This window comes from Lontra canadensis, unplaced genomic scaffold (assembly GCF_010015895.1).
Source record: "Lontra canadensis isolate GAN:19392208 unplaced genomic scaffold, GSC_riverotter_1.0 scaffold3, whole genome shotgun sequence".
NCBI classification, from domain to species: Eukaryota; Metazoa; Chordata; class Mammalia; order Carnivora; family Mustelidae; genus Lontra; species Lontra canadensis.
In genome coordinates, this window is record NW_022630997.1 from 52,202,979 (window position 1) to 52,214,378 (window position 11,400).

General features: G+C 33.0%; 1 protein-coding gene across 2 annotated transcripts in view; it reads left to right on the forward strand.

Moving 5' to 3' along the window:
• Nucleotides 1–11,010, forward strand: part of RTKN2 (rhotekin 2) — a 71,770-nt gene extending 60,760 nt beyond the window's left edge. For both annotated transcript variants that reach the window (XM_032842289.1, XM_032842297.1), the window contains exons 10-12: nucleotides 2,540–2,705; nucleotides 6,653–6,760; nucleotides 8,023–11,010. In XM_032842289.1, the coding sequence (XP_032698180.1) occupies nucleotides 2,540–2,705; nucleotides 6,653–6,760; nucleotides 8,023–8,561 (813 nt within the window). In that variant the 3' untranslated portion in view covers nucleotides 8,562–11,010. The remainder of the gene's footprint in view (nucleotides 1–2,539; nucleotides 2,706–6,652; nucleotides 6,761–8,022) is intronic.
• Nucleotides 11,011–11,400: the final 390 nt, after the last annotated feature.

The following is an 11,400-nucleotide window of genomic DNA, read 5'->3' on the forward strand; positions in this document are numbered from 1 at the left end:
TAATCCTATATACAAAAGGTAGTCAGAAATTTGTATTAAGATAGACTAGGATAGAAGGAAGCACAATTTCAACAACAAGAATACTTCATATTTCATTGTTTTTTTTTTAAATACTAATACCAATAGAGTGTTCTCTTGCCCTCCTCCCCCACTGAGTCAACCTTCAATAAATCTTATTGAGAGCATATTAAAGATTCTTCCTAGAGCTTAAGTCATTCTCTGCTGGTATAATAAGCTTTCTATTTAAAGAGATGGATTATATGCATTTTCATGCCATTTGGGACACCATTTTGTTTTTATATTGTATAAATAATTACTTAAAAGAGTTCATTCACAAAGTTTATTACCATGGCACAGGATTGTAAAAAGACCCTGTTCTTTCAAATTACAGTGTTGACCATAAGTCCATTATAACCCTCTGAAGACACTCACATTCCCACATTTTAAAATTGACAGGTCAGGCTGTCTCTAAGATGGTTACTAAATCCTCACCTTTTGTGATACTCCAGACTTTCAAAGTTATGTTGCCACTTCATGCAGCATACATTTTTTTTCTCATGTGATTCTTGAATAAGAATTCCTTCCTTCAGGAAAGAACTTCTGTAGTACACAGTAGCCCCTTCCTATCTGTAGGGCGTATGTTCCAAGACCCCAGTGGATGCTTGATACTGTGGATAGAACCGAACCCTGTCTATACTGTTTTTTCCTATACATACAGAGCTCTGATAAAGTTTAACTTATCCATTAGGCATAGTAAGAGATTAACAACAGTAACTAAGAGTAGAATAGAATAATGCTAACAATATACATAATAAAGGTTATGTGAATATAGTCTTTCAGTCTCTCAGAGTACCTTGTACTGTGCTCACCCTTCTTGTGATGATATGAGATGATAAAATGCCTGTGTGCTGAGATGAAGTGAGGGGATTGACACAGGCACTGTGATGTGGTGTTAGGCTACTACTGACCTTCGGACCGCATGTCAGGAGGAGGATCATCTGCTTCTCGACTGCAGTTGACTGGGGGCAACTGAAACTGCAGACAGCAACAAACTGAGGATGGGGGAGCTGGTGTATCAGGGATTCACCTCCCCGTATTTACCCGTTCTTTAGGGAATGTACAGTGTTTCTTGGTTAACTCTTTGCTACTCCTGTAATGTCCACATAGACATCATTGTATGTGTATGTTGGTTTTGGGATGTGACTATACATAGAATCTCTCTTCACTCAAGACTGCAAGAAGTGAGGAATTTCTTCTCACTCCTAATCAGCTTTTGTAGCTGCCAGCTAAATATTCTTCTACATACACTTCTGTAGGTTTAAACATATGAGTCTAGAACTGTTAACTACCTGGTACAGGAGCCGTTAGCCACCAGTGGCTGTTAACCACCTAAAATGTGCCTGGTCCAAATATGATGTGCTGTGTCAGAGACAGACTAGATTTTGGAGACTTAGTATGAAAAAGAATGTAAAATATCTCAAAAATGTTTTTTGCTCACATGTTAGAATAATATTTTGGATGTGTTGGGTTACATAAAAACACAATTTTAAAATAATGTAATTAATAAATACAAAATGATTTTCACCAGTTTCATTTTACCTTCTTAACGCAGTTACTAGAAACTCTTAAAATTACCTATGTGGTTCACATATTTCTAATGGACAGCACTGCTCTAGAACATTATCAGTCATTATCCAAGCAGCCAAAATCCTTACTGTTGCATAAATAGATAGTTTTATTTCAGACTTCTTTCCCCAAAACTTGGAAACTGCATGTAGATGCTAGTTGTCATGTGTCGTGGTGGTACTTGAATGACTTGGGAACAAGACTTTTCTACATATAGACAGGAGAAGAACCACAACGTCATACCTAGTACCACAAAGAAAAAGTTTAAACTACCAACATGAAGGAAACCATTGCCTTTGTTGCTGATGGTTGCATTCAGCGTTTAAAAAAATAATTGGTACCATCAGGAAGGTTATAGTACTTCATGGATCTTTAGCTATGAGCTTTGTAAATGAATGTTACATATGAAATAAATGTTAATGGCGAAAACCTGCTTTGCTGCAGTAAACACTAAGTTATGGTTTTGCTGCTTTAAGTGATAACGCTGTGTATAATGCCTGAATATTAGAATAACAAACATACTTTACTGATTCTTTTATTACTGTTGGAAATGTAGTTAACATAATTCACATTACAGTTATGCTGTACTTGTTTTATTGCAAATTTTAAGATGTATATAAAAGACAGCAAACTCCTACTTAAACAGATCAAAACTGGTTATGTTTTAATCTCATGTAATTTAAGTTCTCTATGTAGCATACTTTGAAACATTACTCAGTATTTTTTATAAAAAGCAATTTTTTATAGGTTTGAGTCTGAATATTGAAAGTTCTCAAAATTACATATTTTAAGTGATCAGCAACGAGATTTATAATTGCATCTGGTGTGAGTATAGTAGCTAGGCACTAAAACATTTATTTGAATATTACAAAAATATTCTCTTGTAAAATACCAATTTTGTCCTAATTTTTAGGAAACCAGAATTCGGGCAATGGATAAGGATACCGAGAAAAAAATTCATAATTTCTCTGTCATCAACCCTGTTGCTGGACAGGCTGTAACTCATATCTTTGTAGCAGACAATAGAGAAGATCTTCAGAAATGGATGGAAGCCTTCTGGCAACATTTCTTTGATCTTAGTAAGTTGGTGTTTGGATTTATTAGTAATATATTCATGAAGCATGAAAGGATGCACAAAGCAATCTAAATTTTAAAATTATAATCCTTTGGTTTGTATCAAAATTTTTTTTATGCTCTTGAATAAAATGACAGTATATCATCAGTGCATTGATGCCTTTTTCTCTCAACCTTTTCCCAGTGCTGACTTACTGTAGCTTATTATACCTTTGAATACCTGTTATTTTTAAGTTTCTCTGTCCCTAAAACAATTAGGCCACATTTTTTTCAAAATATTGGGGTTTAACTGGTTAAGGTAGTGTGTTTGATCAAAGGGATAAGAAGCCATTTGAGTAGTAAAAAACTTCTGTAGTTTGGTGATGATCCTAAAATTTGAAATGTTCAGGAGACTCGTGTAACCTTCTGTTAACTCCAGATTCATTATATCATCTTGGACATCATCCAAAGATTTTTTTTTAAACCGTACATATGGTTTTTCAGTTTCAGTAATACAGCCTATGATTATAAAAACAATGTGATAGTAATATAATAGAGTTCTACTATGTAAAATATGTGAGGTTCTAATATTCTCAATTTAAGGAGGAATTTTATCAACAAGAAAATAATGAAGTCATATATTGAAAATGTAGATTATTGATAACAGCTATTTCTAGTCAAACTAAGCCTACTCTTAGATTCAACCAGTATTTTATGTCTTCAGAATGCTTTTTTATAAAGAATTAAGAAAGATAGGCATTTTCTAATGATAGAAAGTTGTTCCTGCAACTCCTAGAAGAAATTTTAGGACTTCTTAAGATCTGTTTTGGGAACTTTATAAAAGAATTAATACCTGCTGTCCTCAGATTAATTTTTATAAGCCTACTGTGGTCTGTGGCCTGGTTAAGTTATTATAGTGATGGTTGGAGTGGGGACAAAGAAGGGAACTAAATGTATTGATTACCTTCCACATACCATATGGCTTCCTTTATTTCTCACAACAGCCCAGCAAGCAGAAATGATTTCCCTCTCCTCTAAAGTTGAGAAAATTGAGGCCTGAAGAGTTTGCTGGTTTACTGCAGGAATCCAGAGGACTCCCTCTATAGACTTCTGGAATTCTTTAGGACTTGTTTTCCTTAAGTACTATTCCTAGGCACTGAATAGATGTTTAAATATTTGTTCCATGCTTATCAGCATGCAGTACTTTTTTTTTTTTTTTTATTTCAGCTGATCTTAGACATGTAACTTAAAAGACAAAAACTTCCTTTCCTTTGCTGATCACATCTGAAATTTTAACTGCTTTCTCAAATGCTCTGCTCTAGAGAGTCTTACAAAGACTATATTATTTTTAGGAGTGATTCTGCTATTTTACACTTTTTATGTGTATAAAAACAGGAATGAGGGGTGAAAGGAGGTAAAAATGCAGACTATTATGGTCTGGATATCAACTGCTAAATGGTCTCATGTTTTTATTCGCCAGATTAGGTAAAATAATTCATCATGCTAAAATGGGGAATTTGGAAGGATACAAATCTTGTGATATTACTGTCAAAATAAGAAAGTGATGACAACTAGGTTCTTACATCTGGCTACTTCTTTAGTATTTAATGATTTGTGGATAAAATCTGCCAATCTATGTGATCTTTAAAGTATAAATTCTATTAGACTTACACTTTAGAATTCATTGTATATGATGATATGAAGCAAAGACGGAAATGTTTATATCCTAAAGACTGACTTATAAGTGGCAAGTGGTAAGTGTAGCCTCTTGTAATCTTAGATGAAATCTGATGTGTAGAACAAAGTAGAGTATAGATATTTAGGGCAGAATAAACTAAGAGCAATTTAATGTTTAGGGTTAATTTCAATTACTTAACTCTGATTAAGAGTAGAAAATCAGGAGAATGAGAAAATTAAAAACCATGAGAAATCATTAATGGCACTAGGTCTGTTTGGCCTGCCGAAGGACAACCTGAAGAGTGGAGGCTGGAGGCAAGGGGGATGTCATAGATAATTTTTAATATTTGAGAGCTAACAAACATGTAAAAGAGTAATGACTCTTGTTTTGGATGATCAAAAAAATAGAGCTAGAATGGTGGGTCAAAGATAAATTTTTTCAAGTATTTAATAATATAAATATTGAGGTACATTAGCAGCTTAGGATAACAGATCATTTTGACTGGGAACGTTACAGCAAATATTATCGTGGTAAACATCTTTAGGATACAGATTTTATGTGAATACAACATAGCTGTTTAATATTTCATATTGGTTAGCATGTTGAATCAGGTCTAACTGTGCATACTAATTTAGTCACTGATAAAACAAATGTTCCCATTGTAAAATTCACCAGTGAACATACTGCACTTGTACCTCTGACTTCAGTAACGCATGGGATAGTATGGCTTTATAGTCCAGTCTTCAGCATGATTAGTATTCTGCTACCCATTTAACAAAGAAAAGCTTTCATCTATCAATAAAGAGAAAATGCTATACTTTATAATTTGCCTAAGATTTGATGGAGAAATGTTTGCTAGTTCAAAGTATTTCATTATTTTTCTATTAAATAAGACCTTATTTTTTTCTGCCCCCAAGAAGGAAAAGCTGGCTTTTATATATTTATCTAAAAAAGGAAGTGGAGGGGAGGAATAAGTTATCAGATCTCAGATCCTACTAGATTTAAATTCTGCAGAGCAACCTTTGAAGCCTCAAACTCAAGATTTCATTCCCTTCATGAGATGCTATGTGGGCTATTTTGAAATTTTTACCATATTCTATACTTAGCATTGTAATAAAACATACTAAAAGGTTTTTTATGTTTCTTAGCTATTTAAGGTGATGGATTTAAAATTTATGCATATTACCATATAACCATGGCTATATATTAGATTTAAAACAACAAAAATGAATAGATAATTTGACCAAACACGAAATGTCTTTTATTTTTAAACTATGGAAAATAACTAAATTGGATATTGAGTATGGAGACTGAGAATATAATAAAAGGAAGAAAAATATACATCATAAATCATTCCCAAAAGGCACATGTGTATCACATTTATTTTTCTACAGATGTAAGATAGAGTATAAGAACAGTGAAGCTCAATAACCTACTTTATAACATGAATATAGAGACACATAGTCTCTGGCACAGTTGTTATCCAGCACGCAGGCGCGCAATAAACATGGAATGGCTGAAGTTTATATCCACTCAGAAGAAATGAGCGTTTGAAGATGAAAATAGTAAAACATAATTAAAAGAAAAATTAATGTTGTTCATACTCCTAAATTTTAACTTAAAAATTGAAACAGCTTAAAGAGTATTTTTTATGTCAAATGACTAATGGCTTTATTTAAAGTGTCCTTTCTAAAATAAATTAGATCCAGTTAGAATTTTGACTGATGTGTCTTTATTATAATAGGCTCTTATATACCTTTTACTTGAATGAAGATGCAGCATTTTTCGAGTTATATGAATTTCAAAAAGCATAATCATTAGAAGAAATAATTGTTAAATAAACAATTCTTGTATCTTAATTAGAATTTTCAAAGTTAACACCATTTTTGAGAAGCACTGTATCCTTCTAGATAACTATTTCAGTTGATTTTTACCTTTCAACTGTCTTAAGAACTGGGTATTTTTATTTAATATTTAAAAGAAGAGAACTTTTTGCCATGCATAGAAATTTCAGTTACTAGACCATTTAGTGAAATAGTATAGTATAATAGCCTAGAGATCTTAGCTTTTTATATCTGTGCACAGAACTTTATTTTTCAAATAGATTACTCTAGTACTTAGACTTGGACTTCAAAATTACGGGTAGTACTAGGTTTTTGTGGTTTCCTTAAGGCAATGCTTTATAGATTCCCTCTTATTTTTCACAACAAAAAATATGTTGATATCTACTGAAAATGAAGTATATGTCTTCACATTTATGTTTTAAACTAGCCTGCCTTTTTCTGTCTTTCTTAGGCCAATGGAAGCATTGTTGTGAAGAACTTATGAAAATTGAGATTATGTCACCACGGAAACCACCTTTGTTCTTGACAAAAGAGGCGACCTCAGTCTACCATGATATGAGTAAGTGGGGTTTTTCTTTTCTAAGCTGCAGGGTAACAAAAACAACATTGTCCATACTCAAGCAGCTTATTCTATTGACATTAAAATGCTAAAATTTTCAAGGCACAGTCAAAATGAATGAAAAAGGACTATGATTATAGACTAAGGAACTCATGTTTTATAGATGAATTAATACAAAATTAATGAATACACATTTTTCATAGTTTGAATGCTTAAGATCAAACAAAAATGTTAAAGCTTCCAAATGAATAAGGCTGCACTGAAAATAAATATTAGCTGAGTAGCTGATGAAAATTCTGAAAATGTAAACTTGTAGATTCTAAAATATAATTATGTTCTCTAATTTTTTCTGTGTTTTATTAAATTTGTTTTAAAGTAATGTTGATAAATGAATATTAATAAATGGAAGCTTTCATCTCAGGTCAAAAAATTGGTTAAGTTTAATACTTTGGAAAATTTTAACTTTATAGACTCATTAATTAATATTCCATTTTCCCACACTTTGAAGGGTATTTATTTCTCTGTGGGGTTGCCTGAACGAACAGTGCTGTGAACACACACAGGTCAACAATAAATTATATCCTATTTTTGCCACCAATATATACTTTACACACACTTTAAAATGTTAGATTAAAAATGATACAACCAGTGATTCATTTAATGCCAGTGATTCATTTAACAGACATTTATCTCTGTTCTCTTATTTTTTCCCAAGGAAAAATTCATCCAGCATCCTAATCACCCAATTGGCATCAGGGCTTCACTCTATTTCCTTGGGTTTCTGGTTTTGGAATTTTTCCCTATTAACAGAGACTTTGCTAGTCTAAAGTAAAGGATGTTAATCCAGTTACACTTGTCCAAGTTTACATATCAGGCTCTTATAAAAAGGGGATCTCCTCTTACCTAGAAGTCAGAATAAATTTTAAATCTAAGAAAAGTTATTTAATAAATATTTAACCTACAGAATTGAAAAAGTTATGATGTGTCTACACTCCTTTGAAAACTGGCTTATACTCATTTATTTAGGAATGTATGTGTGTGTGTGTGCGTGTGTGCACGCGTGCGTGTGTCTGTGTATGAAGTGCACAGTGAATGATCTTTTTTTTTGGTTCTGTTGGTAGGGTTATTTTTAAGCTCAAACTAGTTGCTTATCCATTGTGTTTTCGATGACCATTATAGATACTGATTTAGAAAACAATAACTCAAAGTGTACACAGCTTTTGAATTTTTCCCCCATGTACTTTTTCTCAAAATTATTACAGGCATTGATTCACCTGTAAAACTTGAAAGTTTGACTGATACAATACAAAAAAAACTTGAAGAGACAAATGGACAGTTTCTTATTGGTCAGCATGAAAACTCCTCACCACCTCTTTGGGCCAGCCTCTTTGATGGTAATCATCAAGTGGTTATCCAGAAAAAGGTATTATCTCCTGCAAGTAACCAGCTACATGATGGGAAAGGGAAAAAAAGACGTGCTCCCCTTCCTCCTTCTGATAAAGCTCCATTCAGCTTAAAAACACAGAGTAACCCAGATCAATTGGTTAAGGACAACTGGGAAAAAACAAGTGTATCTTGGACCTCGCCTTTGGATACCAAATTATCAACCCTAATGCACCACTTACAGAAACCGATGGCTGCTCCTCGAAAACTCCTTCCTGCCAGGAAAAATAATTTAAATGATGATAGTGAACACATAGACACTAAAACCAATTTTGAAGCCAAGCCAGTGCCAGCTCCAAGGCAGAAATCTATCAAAGACATTTTGGACCCTAGATCATGGTTGCAGGCACAAGTATAGAAAACTCTTAATGTATAAAGCATTTAACAAAACCCATACTGTTAGGCTTAATTCAGAAGCACTAGAGATATAGTAATATGTAATTATGTTGGTAAATATGATAGTGACTTACATCAATAATTAATAAGCTATGAGGCCTAAAAAATGCTTTATAATGAAGAATTGGATTTCTCTTTTACTTCTGATCTTTGGAATATAAGTGATTTCCCTGGTAGAGTGCAAGAGGCAGTTTCAGACAATATCCTAATTGTTTGAAGGGTTAATTTATTCCTAAATTAGTGCCAGCAGTGAGCAAGCACTAGGCAGAAGAAGGCATTAAAATTTCTTTGGGGAGAGACTGTCTAGTAATTTAAAATGTGTTAAATATGAGCCATATTCTCATTGTGAGAGTTTTAATACTAATGGAATGTTTCAAAAGTTTTATTCAAACCACAAATTATAGAATCCACCCAAGAAAATTTCTTCTTAGCATTCTGGAATTCTCATCTAATGGTTCACTGACTCTCATCTATTGTTTAACTCACTAGTTAACTCACTGACCTTTCAAATTCCTGGGATAAATTTTGGAATATTAAATTCTTCATCTTTAAAGGGAATTCATAATGTGTTATTCAAAGTTGTTTCCTTGATGAGCCCTGAAATCCTGTTGACATTAACTCTCATAAGTGAAGCATAACATTTATTAGTTTAGAGAAAAGGTAAATGAAATGTTCTCTATTTCCACTTTTCTATGCATGGTGCTAATTTCCATTATGACATTGGAATTTGGAGGAGTAGCTGATTAACACCTTAAAATTCATTTAATACTTATTTAAAAAGCAGATGGCTGATTCAAAAATATCAGAAAAGTTGGCCATGATAATAATTTTCAGAATTAATCCTTTTAAAACATTTTAATTAAATTTCCTTTTTCTAGTAAGGGTTGATGTCTGCTATTGATATTATTCATTAAAAGTCATATTCTTACAACAATGACATTGGAATCATTTCCATAGGAGGTAATTTCCATAGCAACTAATCATTGTGACCTAAACAGGATTATGAAATCAAGTGAGGAATAAATAGCGAGAGGATGAATACCTTAAAGGAACAAAAAAATCCTTTTTTTAAATAATAATGCTTCTTGTAAACAAGAGCTGAACAGTTTTAAAAATCAAATCAGAATTTCCAAATAAAACAGTTTCCATAAGGTGTCAGCAACAGCTCAAAAAATCTGAAATCACACTGAACCCTAAATGTCATTGCAAGAAATAAAAATATAAGAATTAAATTACTGCCCTGTGTATAATCTCTAGAGATCTTTTTAAAGCTCATGAGAACTCTATTTGGTTCAGAACTACATTATTACAAAGTAAAATGAACACTTGACAAAAAGTAACATTAATTTAAACGGAGCCTTTCATTATTTTTAGATAGCAGTCTTTCTTCATTTATACAGAATGATGTAACTGCCAGGTTACTTTTGTGTTTGCCGGGGACTCCTCGTAAGAATTGCAACTCGGGGGAGTAATGATACAAAAGGTCTCTTGTGACCGTCGACACCATGATAGACATAGTATTTGATGAGAAGGAAGCCCCACGTGCCTGCCTTTAGAGGACAGTAGAGACAATCACATGCACGAAAACCTACAAAGGTACGATTAATTTGTTTTTTTCTAACGAGAAGACGCTCATAAATTCTGTTTTGGTTGCCAGTTCAGTAAATGACAATATTAAAATCTACAGGCTATTATTGTTTGAATTTTTGTTTATTTTTTAAACCTCAGCTGCTGTTTTTGACAGCATTTGTGACTGTCATTGCCACTAAATTATTGAGTTAGAAGATGCTGCAGGCAAAATTGTTTCTGAAACTGGCATCTAAGCATTTTTTTTTTTTTAGTCGAAGCCTTCCTTATAACAACCAGTGTTAAAACTTCCAAATTATATTCTTGTCATTTCCTCATGCATATTATATCAAGAAGGATTTAAGGTGTACTGGAAATAGAATTTATTCATAGAGAAGCTACCTAGCAGTTGTGCCCTCAGTGGGACACTGAAACAAAGCTGAGGCCCTTCCTCCTAGAAATATTTATGTGAAGCCTGACCAAGGACCACGGTTATTCAGGCTATTTCTGGGGCCCACCTTCCTGTATGCTACAGAGCCTTTGGGAGCAGGCTGAAGGCTTCAGCTTCACTTCCTTTAACGTGGTGTTCATTAAATGTTAGTTCACTTCCCCCGAAAGGTTTAATACAAAGTCGGGGCTCCCTCCCTTCCTTTTTTCCTTCTTACTCCCTTCCTTCCTTCCTTCCACAGTTAAAAAAAATCTAAAAATACTTAGTTAAACACTTTGTCAAGGAGTTCGTCAAAGAAGTATTTGTTTTCTCATTTCCTAAACCGGAAGTTTATGACAGATAAAAATATGTCATGTAATAAAAGACATTTCAGCTTTTTATGAGCTGCCTTCTCACATTCCTGTTTGTCCTTTTAATTTGTTTCTTGATATATGAAGACTATAAACTTGAAAACAAAGAGTTAGCTGTCAGAGCTTGATAAGAATATTATAATTAGAGAAACAGAAAGAATAGTTATTTTATGATATTATGATAATTCTGATGATCTGAATATAATGTCTTAGAAAATTACATTTACATTTCAAGCTCTGGGACATAAATTACAATAGCATTAAGATAGTATTATTTTTACTTGCTACAAAGTGGTGAGCTTTTTATTTAAACATGTTGCCAAGGACAAAGAAGGCATTTTGTTATTATAAACACACACCTCCTAAGGTAAAGAGTCTTTCAGAATATCAGGCGTGCCAACTCTTGGTGAGTTTGGTTAAATCCTCCTTAACTGTCT